The sequence below is a fragment of the Myotis lucifugus genome, unplaced genomic scaffold (assembly GCF_000147115.1).
Source record: "Myotis lucifugus unplaced genomic scaffold, Myoluc2.0 scaffold_182, whole genome shotgun sequence".
NCBI lineage: Eukaryota > Metazoa > Chordata > Mammalia > Chiroptera > Vespertilionidae > Myotis > Myotis lucifugus.
In genome coordinates this window covers 2,385,566-2,400,335 of record NW_005871230.1, presented here as the reverse complement: position 1 = coordinate 2,400,335, position 14,770 = coordinate 2,385,566, and the positions used below count along the sequence as shown (strand labels likewise).

The 14,770-nt window shown below is 34.0% G+C and overlaps 1 protein-coding gene across 1 annotated transcript in view; it reads left to right on the top strand.

Moving 5' to 3' along the window:
• The window catches only part of GSTCD (glutathione S-transferase C-terminal domain containing), a 138,652-nt gene that overhangs the window by 6,929 nt on the left and 116,953 nt on the right, over window positions 1-14,770 (top strand). The window contains 3 exon segments of the mRNA XM_006096597.3: window positions 4,288-4,728; window positions 5,346-5,813; window positions 12,275-12,526. Coding sequence (XP_006096659.1) covers window positions 4,309-4,728; window positions 5,346-5,813; window positions 12,275-12,526 — 1,140 coding nt within the window. The 5' untranslated portion in view covers window positions 4,288-4,308.

Below are 14,770 nucleotides of genomic sequence, written 5' to 3'. Positions count from 1 at the left end.
AGTGTGTATCATCATTACCAGTTGGTCAATTTGCATATTAGGCTTTTATTATGTAGGATAACTTATCTATTATGTAATATTTAGTTGCTATAGATCCAGACTTGATTTTTAAGCATAAAACTTTAAGATGTTTTTTTGCTTCTGGAGATATGTGCTTATTTTCAATATGTTTCTCTCTCTCTCTCTCTCTCTCTCTCTCTCTCTCTCATGTTTATGTTAGATAAGAAAACACCTATAAAACTCATTTCCCTTTTCATATGTGAAATGTTTCAATTTATCAACACTAAGATATATTAATTAGAATGAGAATGCAAAAAAAGTCTAAATGCCTACAATATTAAAATTATGACTACTTTGTTTAAACTATCTTTGAAGATTTCCAAGTAATGAAACCAAGGCTTAAGCATTTTTTTAAAACTTCTTTATTCCCCCTGCAACATTCCCAAGTGAACTGGCATGTCCAGAGAAGAGATGCACACTCCATCTTTCTGTTCAGCTCCTAAAGTTCATGGTTTTGTGTGCGGCTTTCTCACTTCATTTCAGGAATGTAATATGGAGTAACAAGGGCTGTGTCCCAGAAGCTCTGGGGACCCAGGAGACGATTCTACAGAACCTACCTACCTCTTTAAAGCTCATGACACAAAATTAATGAACAAAGGAATTTTCTAGATAGACATGGAGAAGGAAAAGAAGAGTTTCTTTGCCTATGGTATTTGCAAACTTCAAGCATGTTGAAAAATTAAAGGCACAGTACAAGCCCAAAACAAAATTTGTACAAGTTTGTTAATACTAAATATTTATTTTAGGAATTACATTAGTACTTTAGGAGGAGAAATTGCCCAAGGAGAGTGATTTTTTTAACTCCAAGATCATTAAGGAACATTTTTAATCCCCTAGGAAGAAAACATCAACATCTGTCTTGGGAAAAATAAATTTTGTTAAGACTCAATAGTGCTTTGCATTTTCTCTCAGGCATCTCATTAATTTTTAGATATCTCCATGGGTAGATTATTACTATTCTATCTCATTGACATTTAGCATTTATAAGTGCTTATGGAGAGAATAGTTTATATAACAGGTAAAAGTCTGTTCTCAAGGTTCTTTTGTGCCTTAGAATTGCCAAATATACATGAACCTTAATTTTTAAAAAAATTTCTACATTTCCTAAATCAAAAACTGTAACATAGCACAACATTGCTTTCCAGATTTTGTTTGTTTGTTTGTTTGTTTAAGTGTTAGGACTAGTCTCATAATTACTGTTTCCTAGATTGCTGGGCAAATGAAATCCATCATGTTTTATTTCAAATCTGGTTCTTGGAGCACTTAGGGACCTTTTTAAAAAAAATATATTTTTATTGTTGATAGTATTACAGGTATCACCTCCCATTTTCTCTGCCTATACTCCCCTCCTCTCAGTCCCCATCTCCCCACCCTATGCACTTTGGGATCTTCTTTATAGTAACCCACTGTCAGAAGAAGTTAAGAGGATTGGCAAATTAGTCAGCAATAGATTTGCAGGGACAAATTCCTCAGAGACTGTCCATTTCCTAGAAAATGGTTTCTTTTGCCTGTGGGCTTTAATACTCTTTTTTATATAAATCAGCTCTAGGTTTAAAAAAAAAGTAATTAAGCTCAGGGAAAAATGGTTTCCATGGGCTAAAAAGTAGTTGCTTTTAAATTACATGAAATAATTTTTCTAGTCTAAATAACTTTTTAAAGAAGTAGCAAACCATGGTGCATATGTGTTATGTTTTAATAAAAGAAATATAAAACAGTATTAGAGATTATTTGCATTATTAAGTGGTTTTCTGAAACTATCTTAGTAACTATATACATTTGTTATAATGGGTTATTATTTCTTTATTAAAAAAGTTGAGAACCAAAAGCTTAAAGAGTAACTATTCTGCTTTTGATTTTAAAAAACGGAATTTAGAACATTAAAGGAAATTTAGTATGTTGAAGGTTTCTTAAAATTTAGGGTATGTTAATATTTCCAATACACTCAACAGAGGTGCATGTGTACTTTTTAAGGGCTTTTAAAATAAATTTCCTCTAATAATACCATCTTCCTATTTATTACTACATGCTTCCATGGTGAATGCTTTCAAAGAGTGCCATCTAGTGTTAATTTTTGAATTGTGATTTATGGACAAGAGCATGGGGAATTTTAGACCCAGCAAATGTGTAAATCAAACAAAGAGTTACAATTGACAAAAGTCTTAAGGACTATGACTTGAAAATACCATCAATAATTAGACCTCAAAATTGTGTATGTTTGCATCTTTAAAAGCGAGTGTGTAGATTCATCCATGCATTCATTCAATAAATGTTTCTTGATTCTATATATAATATATATAAAGTTGGGCCCTGTTTTAGGCATAGGAGTGAACAAAACAAAATTTCTAATCATGGAACATTTTAGTTTGGACAGACACAATAAATATAAGGTGTCCCCCAAAATGTTTACACACACTGAATAATTCTAACGGCAGTGTTTATTAAAATACATTTCATTTTCAAAATTGAGCTATTAACTATTATAGCTTTTTTTTCCCAAAAAAAAAGAGGATTAGATCAAAGAGATCTTTGTACACTATTCTAGAAACTTTGCCTTTTCTCTGAGTAGGATAGGAAGATATTGGAGGATTTGAGCAGAGTAGTGACATAATCTTACTTTATTTTTGACAGGATCACTTTGGCTGCTATATTGAGAAGAGACTAGAGGGGGAGGTAGGATGGGAAGCAATGTTAGGAAGCAAATGCTATAATTAAGAAGAGGGGTGATGGATTAGTTGCACACCCCCTACTAGAGATAAGCCCACAACTTGGGCATGTGCCCTGACCAGGAATCAAACCATGATCTCCAGTTCAGAGGTTGATGCTTAACCACTGAGCCACACCAGCTGGTCCAAAATAACTTTTTAATGGACTGGTTATGGAAGTGTGAAAGAAAAGAGAATTAACAATGACTCCCAGGTTTTGTCATAAGCAGCTAGAAGAATGGTGTTCTGTTATCTGAGACAGGAAAGATACTTGAGGAACAGATTTGGGGGTGGGGGAAAATAAGGAACTTGATTTTGGATATTTTAACTTTGAGCTATCTCAGTTACCAACATCTAAATCAGCGGTTCTCAACCTGTGGGTCGCGACCCCTTTGGGGGTCGAACGACCCTTTCACAGGGGTCGCCTAAGACCATCGGAAAACACATATATAATTATATATTGCTTTTGTGATTAATCACTATGCTTTAATTATGTTCAATTTGTAACAATGAAAATATATCCTGCATATTAGATATTTACATTACGATTCATAACAGTAGCAAAATTACAATTATGAAGTAGCAATGAAAATAATTTTATGTTTGGGAGTCACCACAACATGAGGAACTATATTAAAAGGTTGCGGCATTAGGAAGGTTGAGAACCACTGATCTAAATTATGGGGAAATTCAATTATTTTTCTCTTGTGATTCAGCATGCAATAGCTTACCACATGCAATAGCTTACCAAACACACTTATTTTGGGAGAGTCCATTTCTCCTGAGGAAATAAATATATCCCCCTTGATTATTATGTCCTAAGGTCATAAATCAGAAACAGTGTGGGAGGACCAGCACTGTCAAAACTTCTCAAGGTTATCAGCCCCAGACAACTCTCAGTATTCCTGGGAATTTCCTATTTTCCATTCTATGCATGTCTTGTCCTCACCTGTAGTGAAACCTCAAAATACTTGATGGGGAGGGCTCTATCGCAAAACACCTGAGTATGCTCATTTTATTTATTTATTTGCTTGTTAATCCTCACCAGAGGATACTTTTTCCATTGATTTTTCTTGAGAGAGTGGAAGTGAGGGGAAGAGACAGAGAGAAAGAAACAGGGATGTGAAAGAGACACATTGATTGGTTGCCTCCCACACAGGCTCCAGCAGGGGCCAGAATGAGCCTGCAACTAAGGCATGTGCCCCTGACCAACCGGGAATCGGGAATTGGAATCGAACCTGGGACCCTTTAGTTCACCGGCCGATGCTCTAACCACTTAGCACCAGCCAGGCTGAGTTTGCTCATTTTAAAGGAGCTCGGTATAAAATCATCCCAAAGGTTAGTTAATAGCACAGGTGGAAATCTTTGTTTTGGAAGCCATTTATTCAATCCAGGAACAAATTCATGTAGAATCTTATCTATCACAAATCCTTGCTGATTTTTAGAACATGCTTTAAAAATTTCATCTTTTAGCTTCTAAATTATTATATTCTAAGGCCTATAACCACTTCCATTTATGCTTCAGGTGAACCAATGAAAGAAGAAAATGAAAGGCATTAAGAAAAGTCTTACAGAAGAATATCTGTACCTGGACTTTTCTCACCAAATAGAAGGATGCATTTTTCCACTTCATACATCTGTAACTTTATTTTTGTTATCATACTGTGACTGCAAAATCTTTAAAGTTTACTTAGTACTCACAAGAGAAAGTACAGATGTTTCACTACTTAAAAATGTACTGTCACAGGATGTTGAAGTACAGATTATTTCAAAGCAAGAGCTTCCACCGATAGTCCAGAATTGCTGCTTACCTGCAGTAGTAGAAAGACCAGACAATTTCTGTAGAGCAGGACTTGCTGTTGTACTGAGACACATAATCCAGAAATCATATGAAGCAGACCCCTCGAAGAAGGAAGTTTTGGAACTTCTGGGTTTTAAAAAGACTTGCTTGAAAGCCTGTGCTGAGGTAAGTAAAATGTCTCTCTTCTGTTATTAAGGCCATATAGTGATGACACATTCACTTAGACATTTAACTTTCTACTGGAAATTAGAACTTCATTTCCTTAAAAAAACCTACACTAACCAATGAAATAAAGTAGCCCATCACGTATACCAATAATTCAGTGCAGTATTGAAAAAATACGAATTTAAGATTTAATGAATGAGGCTTGGAGATATTATTTTAGAGCTTTACTTCTTTTTTCTTAATCTTTTAATTACATTGAGGATTTTTAAAGGGAACTTTTACATATGAACAGGAGTTTAAGTAGCAATGCTTTGGGAACCCACCTTTTTTTGGGTGGTGGTATACTTTAAAAGCTTTGGGAAGTAAGGAGTTATTTAGTAAGAGGATACAGGTGGAGAGCATATATTCCAGATACATGAATGCTAAACCTCCATTGTTTGATGTTATCACTTCTGAAGCACTATAAATATGTCTTCATATAGCATAATAGCCTAGCCCAGGAATGGTTTACATCAAGACAAATTCGCTAAACCAGCTTTATTTCCCAATAAAAAGTTATTTTCCTTCAAGCTATGTCGAAAATAAAGAATTATTTCATTTCTGGTTTTGCTTTGTAGGTTAGTCAGTGGACCAGGCTATGTGAACTCACCATCCCTTTAGCTATTGAGAATTTTCTCAAAGAATCCTCTGACCGGCGCCCAAACATCCCTGCAGAAATACTGCAGCTGGAGAAAAAGCTTAGTGAGCCTGTTAGAGTGCACAACGATGACAAGCTCCGTCGGCAGAAGCTGAAGCAACAGAAGGCTGCCAGAGTGGGGCCTTCCGGTGTCAAGGAAAAAACGAAGAGCAAGGCCCAGAGACAGGAAACATCTGATGGGTTGGACCCTTCGTCCAAGAGCCTGGAACTGAAAGTGGCATTCTCAAAGCTCACAGTACAGGAAGAACCAGCTGCCACCCCCAGGGAACCGGCTCACATAAGAAAAGCAAAGGCCTCTGACCTTCCCCCTCTGGAGCATGTGTTTGCAGAAGGCCTTTACTTCACTCTGACAGACATCGTGCTCTTGCCCTGTGTCCATCATTTTTTGGTAAGATTGATCTGGAGTGGGTACATTACTGGGAGTTTCAGTGTATAAAATTGCTTAAGTTTGAATCCCAATTCCACTTATTACCGTTATGCTCCTGGGCAAATTATTAATATCTGTCTCCATTTTCTTATCTGTAAAATAGGGCTAATAATAGTACCTACCTAATAGGACGAGTGTGAGGAATAAATGATAACTTGTATAAATTGTGGACAACAGTGTAAGCTCTCAATAAATATAATTATGACTTTAAATTTTGAGTTGTTAAAATGTTATCAATTAATTGTTAGGATAAGTAATTTCAAATTGCTGTTGTGATTCCCTTCTAATACTAGAGTTTCCACTGTTCAAGCACTTAAAATTCTTGTCAGCTAGCCTGGCCTGCGTTGCTTAGTGGTTGAGTGTCAACCTATGAACCAGGAGGTTGAGGTTCAATTCCTGGTCAGGGCACGTGCCTGGGTTGCAGTTTCTATCTCTAGTGTGGGGCCTGCATGAGGCAGCCAATCAATGATTCTCTCTCATCATTGATGTTTCTATCTCTCTCCCTCTCCCTTCCTCTCTGAAATCAATAAAAATATACTTTAAAAAAATAAAAAAAATAATAAAAGTCTTGTCAGCTGTATTTTATAATTAAGTTGTCACTTAAAACACTAATTTAATTATGTTGTTATTAAATCAAAAATATTTTATCCTCATCTATATGCCTCTCTGTTGACCATAAAATTACATGGAAAGTTTTCTTTCCTACTTGGGGCATGGAGATGTATACATTCCCCCACTCTCCATTCCCTCCCTGTATGGAGGAAAAAAGATCAAGGTGAAAATAACATCAGAGTGAACATGGGAAGCTATATCTCTCTGCAGCTTTCCAGTTGGTTTTCAAGAGCTGCGTTTTTCCTGCTTTGAAGTATTTCACCTTTTCCCTACTAAGGAATCAGGTACCAGATTTCATTCTCATTATATATTACCAACACTTCAGGTATCTCTACTGACATGTGAGAAAAGACTTCTAAGGAAAATCTATATATTTGGAGGCCAGAGCTTTACTAAGGTGGTATTAATCAATTGACATTTTCTTAAAGAACATTTTTCTTCAAAATGAAAATAAAATAAGATTAGAAACCAAAATAACTTCAGAATTAAAGGATATTAAAAGTTTCAGGAATTGTTTAGATGTTGATTAATATTTTAAAGGTCATATGTATTCATATTGTCCATTGAGCTGGGTGAGGGAAAAATATTTGTTTTTGTTCCTTGTCAATGTAAATTCTCTTATGACTGACTTCTCACCTCTATTACCAACTTCAGTCATGAGAGCAGTCACTTGTTACATGTTATGAAATACTGTTGATGGTCTGCTTAAATAACTACAATTGCTTCTAATTTCATAACTAAGTTGAATCTAAGTGGCACATCCATGAATTCATTTGAGACATTTATTGAAAGCCTACTACTATAGGCACTAGGAATATCGTGATGAACAAGACAAATAAGTTCCAGACCTCTTGGAGTTAATATTCTAGTAGGAAAAGATAGAAATGAACACGTAAACAAAAAAATAATGCATCCTATATAATAAAGAGGTAATATGCAAATGGTCATTACGCCATGAAGCATAACAATCTATCAACAGGTGGGCAGGGCAGCGAACTACGTGCGAAGGAGAGCTACCAGCAGTGGTGGGTGGGGCGGCCAGCTGAGGCAAGCAACAGTGAGCTACTCTGGCAAGGATTCGTGTGCAGAGCCACTGGTATTTAAATAATGTAATTGCTACAAAGAAAATAAAACAAGGTGATAGAGAAGATGAATATTTGCTTTCAAACTCAACAAAACTTAAAAAATTGGATTCACCTGCATGAAGGTAATTTTAGATCATTATCCAGATATCCATCTTCAGCTAGTTTGCATTTGATTTTAGCTTAATTTAAATACTATTTACCTGATTAGGGTCAATTGAGGTTGAAGTATTACTAATTGAGAAGGTTTTTTCCTCCTCTTTAATCAGGCAGTACATCTACTGACTACCCCTGAGTCAATCTACCTAATACTACAGAGAGAAACTTGTTTTCATCTCAATTTTAAATAGGGGGAAACTTGTACACTCAGCCTTTTCTATTACATGTATCCTATGATTAAATTCTTCTCTTGCCATTTCTATGTAAACTAATTCTTAAAATATTTTCTTTTGTTTGCTTGTAATTTTCCTGGATCTGTACCTTTTCTTTCAGGAATTAATCTTTCTTTGCCAAAGCCTTGATGTTATTTCAGTTATATTTATTTTCTTCTTTTAAGTCATCTTGGATTATGAAGCAGTCATTTTAGTTCAGACAGTGGCTATGATGCTGAATCTATGTGCTTGCATTAACACACATTGAAGTGATGGAGTAGCAGTCCTAAAGATCACGATCAAGTTCATGATTAGGAAGCAAGGTCAAGTTACCATGTTTGGATCAGAAACAGAAAGCTGAATCTTAAGCCGTGATATTTAGTCACAGAAATAGGCCAAGAATACAAAAGAGCAGTATTTTCTTACCCTGCTTATTATATTGTTCACCTAAGCATTTGTTCATTATGACTTGTTTTGACAGAGTAGAATAACTAAAAATGATATGAAAGAAGTACAAAATGCTTTATATAAGTGATTGGAAAATAATGCAGAGGAGGAGATAGTTTGGATAGATGTAGCATTTTGCTTCTCTTTTCGTGCAAACAAATTTTTCTGCCCCTATTACAAAGCCACTAGAGTTTCATTTTGTACTTTTGGAAGTACAATTTTCACTATTTTAAGAATTGTCTTGTTTTCTTGTCCTTAATTAACTCTGTGATATTTATGATGGCTTTGATCATATCAGCCAGGTACATTTTTAAAAATACCCTTTTTTAGGAGCAAATTTAATTTTCATTTCATACATTTTTCATTAGCCACTTCCTTAAATATATCTTGTATTTAATGAATGTGGTGCAGTGCCTCCTCAACCGTCTGGATGTTGCAGAGCAGCATGGCATGCTGATTAAATAGAATGGATGGTCTGCCACACAGAGGAAAACTCCTCAATTTCTTTTAAACATGAATTACCCATATATATAAAAGCCTAAGTTACCGAACAACCAAACGACCATCTCACTGACCACCAGGCGGCAGATGCTTAATGCAGGAGCTGCCCCCTGGTGGTCAGTGCGCTCCCACAGCAGGAACACCGCTCAGCCAGAAGCCGGACTCAGCTTGGGCTCCTCCCTGGCCGCAGGGGATTGAGCCAAAACTGGCAGTCAGATGTCCCCCGTGGGGTCCCGGATTGCGAGAGGGCACAGGCCAGGCTGAGGGACCCCACCAGTGCACAAATCCATGCACCGGGCCTCTAGTTGTTACATAATCACAACTTATTTTCAAAAAGAAGGAAAGATACCATATACATCTAACAAATAAGAATAAGTCACTGCCAAGGAGAGTAAAAGAAAGGTGAGGTGATGAGAACATTTTTTACTTGATTAATTTATCACAGCTTAAGCTAAATTCCCTTAGCACATAATTTATTTCCACGCAATTAAGAATTTTGGTGAGAATTACAAACTTTTTTGGCTTTCAGAGCACAATTTAGACAGTGTTTTCCAAACTTTACTTCCATAGTAAAATGTATTTTCCAAGATTATTGAGCATATAAATACAAATATACATCTTTATGTTATATATAAATATATTTACAAAATAATCCATGTTACTATATGCTGTGTACTTTCATATTTTCTATATTTTATTTTATCTTCTTTTTATTACTATTTCCCTACCTACTTCCCTTTGATAATTATCAGTTTATTCTCTATATCTATGGGTCTGTTTCTATTATGTTTTGTTTATTCATTTATTAGTTTTTTTAGACTCCACATGTAAGTGAGATAATATGGTATTTGTCTTCATCTGACTTATTTCACTTAGCATAATACCTCTAGGTCCATTCATTTTTTGCAAATGGAAAGATTTCATTTTTTTAATGCTGCATTATACCATCTTCTTTATCCATTCATCTGTTCATCAACAATGGACACTTAGGTTGCTTCCATATCTTGGCTATTACTATTAATGCTATAATGAACAAGGGTGCATAATCTTTTTGAGTTAGTGTTTTTGTTTTCTTCAGATAAATGCCCAGAAGTGGAATTGCTGGGTCATATGGTAACTCTATTTTTAAGTTTTTGAGGGCTCTCTCTACAGTTTTCCATAGTGGCTGCACTAATTTACAGTTCCACCTACAGTGTACAAGGGTTACCTTTTCTCCACATCCTCACCAGCATTTGTTATTTGTTGATTTTTTTATGATAGCCATTCTGATAAGTGAGAAATGATATACCATTGTGGTTTTTATTTACATTTTCCCTGCTGATTAGTGATGCTGAATGTCTTTTCATGTGTCCGTTTGCCTTCTGTATGTCTTCTTGAGACAAATGTCTGTTCAGGTATTCTGCCTATTTTTTAATTGGATTGTCTGCTTGTTTTTGATGTTGTATGAGTTATTTATATGTTCTGGATATTAGCCAGAAAACATTTGTGAATGTTTTCTCCCATTCAGTAGGTTATCTTATTTTCTTGATGGTTTCCTTCACTGTGCAAAAATTTTTTCAGTTTGATATAGTCCCATTTGTTTTGTTTCCATTGCTTGAGGAAATATATTAAAAAAGATTTTGGTAAGAGTGATGTCAAAGAATTTACCGCCTATGTTTTCTTCTAGAAGTTTTATAGTTTCAGGTTTAACATTTAAGTCTTTAACTCTCATTTTGAGTTTATTTTTTATGTGATGTAAGGTTTGCTAACACCACTTATTAAAGAGACTGTCTTTATTCCATTGTATATCCTTGTCTTCTTTGTCCTATATTCATTGACCATATAAGTGAGGACTACTTCTGGGATCTCTGTTCTGTTCCATTGATCTATATATCTGTTTTTAGACCAGTACCCTACTGTTTTGATTATTGTACCTTTGTAGTATAGTTTGACATCAGGGAGCATAATATTTCCTACTTTGTTCTTTCTCGGGATTTGTTTGGGGTCTTTTGTGATTCCATATAAATGTTAGGTTTAGTTCTAATTTTGAGAAGTTTGTCAATGGTATTTAATAGAGATTGCATTGAATCTATTTTAGAAAGTAATGATATACCCTTCCAGTTATTTCCAGTTATATTGTTCAATATCTTTCTTCAATGTCTTTTAGCTTTCAGAGTACAGGTCTTTCACCTCTTTGGTTAATTTCTTCTTCGGATCATTTGTTATTAGTGTATAAAAACACAACAGATTTTTGTATATTGATTCTGTATCCTGCAACTTTACTGAAGTCATTTATTAGTTGCATAATATTTTTTTTGTAGAATCTTTAGGGTTTTCTACATACAGTATCATGTTATCTACAAATACAATTTTACCTCTTTTTTTCCTATTTGGATGCCTTTTATTTCTTTGTCTTATATGATTGATGTGGCTAGAACTTCCAATAATATATTGACTAAAAGTAGTGAAAGTGGGCATCCTTGTCTTGTTCCTGATATGTTAAAAATCTATGTTGATTTCACAAACTCCTAATGGATCATAAAAAGCAGTGTGAAAGATTGAAGCTAATAAATGATCCTTGATCATTTTTCACTCACTAAACAGCTCATATTTTTTGCAAGGCAGTGTTTAAGTGTTGCAATGTACAGAGTTGAACATAAAACCTGCCCTTATAGGAAATTATGTGTGCTTATTTAACCTTAAAGTCCACTTAAAGTAGAATAAATATATATATACACCTGTGAACTTTTAAAATTAACTTTCTATGCTGTCTGGCTTCTACTTTGGTACTGATTATTGTTAGATATATTTGTAGAAATTTTCTGTAACTTGACCTTTTTACTTATTTACATGTTCATAATCATGTCATAATCTATTTGTGATAATATAATTGTTTCTATGGAAACAACATTCAGTGCCTCACAAAGAAGCAAGAACAAACTAATTTTTTAAAGAAATTGAAATTTGGTGGTGGTGCTTGGGAGAAAACATCTGAGCAATGCAAATAAATAAAAGTCGTTAAATGCTCTATCATAATTAACAAATAAACTAAGAAATAAATGCAACTACCTGGATGAAGCTCAGTAAAATAATGCTAAGTAGAAAATAAAGCACACATTTTATGATTTCATTTAGATGAAATTTCATAAGAGGCAAAATTATACATATAGAAAGCAGAATAGTGGTTACCTGCAACTGACCAAGAGAGCAGAGATGAACTGTAAATGGTCACCAAGGAACTTTCTGATGTGATGTAAGTGTTCTAGTACTAGATTATACTGGTAGTTGCACAACGGTATAAACTTCCTAAAATTCATTGTTTGAACTGTATACTTAATATGTGTAAATTTTATAGTATACAAAGCTACTTCAATATAGCTGTCATAAACAAAAAATATATAATGCTGTATTTTGTTCTTTTACTGCCTAGTTAATTATCTGCAAGAAACTTTCTGAAAAGCTGATCGAATTTCCACTGCTGGCCGCGTGGTACCAGAGGATTCAGGAAGTGCCAAGAGTGAAAACAGCCGCTTCTCAATGTGGGATCCAGTTTTGCCATTTACCAGAGTTGCTGACCACGTCAAATGAACAGCATCCAAACTTAAATGAAGCCTCAGGTGCAGAGGAACAAAATGATCCTTCATTTATAGGAGGCCCAAGGCCCACGATGACCAAGTTAATGGTACTTAAATTGTTTTCATTAAAATTTTCTTTGAAAAATTGCATGTGATAATGTTGCCCTAACTTGTAATTGTTTGTTGACATTATTTGTTATAAATCTTATTTGTAGCTATCCTATATCACTCTTGATCAGTTAATATTTCTAGTAGCCTTTTGCATTGAAGTGAGTTATAGTAAATTGAAGGTTTTAATATTATGTGTCTTTGGAGCCAAATAAGTTAGCATATGTGTTTTTAAACAGTATTTTTCTTAAAACTTTTTTTTATATTCAAGACACCAAGATCATATCACACCTATCAAATTTATTGTTTTACCTGGTATTGTTTTTGTTGTAAGGATTTGGTTTCAAGTTTTTTTTAAATTTTGAGATGATGATTTAAATTAAAGAAATATGAAGATGAATATCTCAACTTTCTAACATTTTTTAATTTAAGATTTTTAAATTCTTTGAAGTTTGTTATTATCTTATACTTTGATTACAGTGCTAGTTTATTTAATAACACATTTATAGTTTTTCTCTTTGCAGCATAATTTGTTTCTAGTTCATAGTAATTGTAAAAGTTTTCACCAATAGGCTTTCTTTCTCTACCATTCAAGACAATCTACAATAACGGTTTGCTTTTAACTTAGACTATTTGAAGATTTATTTGAATAGAGAATTTATGAAGTAATTTGAGCTATTCATCTGAGTTGTACTGAAAAAATATTCATTATATTTTTCTACTTGGGTTAGGAATCATTTGTGTTCTATAGTTAACACACATTTGGGGATTTAGAAAAGCGTGAGAAGATTTTAGTAATGACACCGGTCCCTTATTTCTTCAGTTCAGCTTGTTAGCCTAGTGATGAAACAATGAGACAGGATTATAAAGTTGATTTTAGAAGCTTTCAAGTCATGTCCAAATTTTGTGTGCCTTGATCAAATGGTTAAGCTGTTCACCTCCTGAATGTTCTTAAATAAATAATAATTAGTAATCTGCTTTGTATTAAAATACTAAGTTTTAGTATTTTTAAGATTTATCAACCCAAAATTTGTGCTTTTAATTCATACATGTGCAGTCTTGAAAGAAAGATTAGTAATTCAGATTTTTCTACCTATGCTTTTCCAGAAATAAAATGACATTAGGCAAGACTTCTGCATTTTATACATTTAAAAATATTTTAAATATTTAAAAATAACTAAAATTTAAATTCAGAACAAGTTAATAAACAATTATAAAAATAAACTCTTTTGTACTGATATAAAAATATGAAGGGATATTGAATTTTTAATTTACAGGGGATTTGTTAGTTCAGGTCCTCTAAGAAGGGTTCAACTGCAAGGTAGGATTAGATATGCAAGAGGCCTAGTGAGGAAAAATCTGTGAGAGAAAGTGGGGAGGGAGCCCGGAGAGGCTGCAGAGCCTTCCTTAGTGATGCAGGTTTGACCGCTGTACATGAGATCAGAAAGGAAGGAAAGTTGGGTCTGAAAATTCTTGCACTTAAGTGCAATTCTAAGGAAGTTTTGGCAAGCCAGTGGGGAATCCTTAAACCTGGACTATCTGTCAGAGAGTTCCATATTTCTCAGGAATGGATCTGCCCTAGTATCCCTGCCACTTTTAGTCATTGACTTGGGAGTGAAGATTAGACTAGGGATCATTGACTTAGATTCTGGTCTCTGCTTTGCAGCTAAGCTGACATTGTGACCTTCAGTAAGTCATTTTACTAAAAGATATAAATTCCTGCATTATAAATTAGGAGAGTATAGTAGACATTCTGTATGATTCATTTTTTATTTTAAATCTTATGGTTGTAAAAAATTGACTGGGACATTACACTTATAATTTAAAAAAGAATGTTCAAATCTGAAAATAAGGTAAAATTTTCATTTTCATTTAGTTCAAACTTGATTGTAGATACAATAAAATTTCTTTTTTTTCAACAGGGCATGGTTTTTCCTACTTACTAGTATATTTCTCTATTGACACGTATTTCTGGAAGGCAGTAAATATTATATCAAATTAATATGTTATGAAATTATATTGATTTTAATTATACAGTAACTTTTCATTTTTCTATAGTCATAGTATTTTGTGCCAATTACATGAGGACACATGAAATTGGTGCTAATGCAAGTATAAAATAGTAAAGTATTTCTTAAGAACACTCACATCTCACTTTTTTTTCCCCCTTTCATATTCTTTGGCATACTCTTACCTCCACAATTTTCCAGAAGTTTGAAATGTACTTATTTATTTATTATATA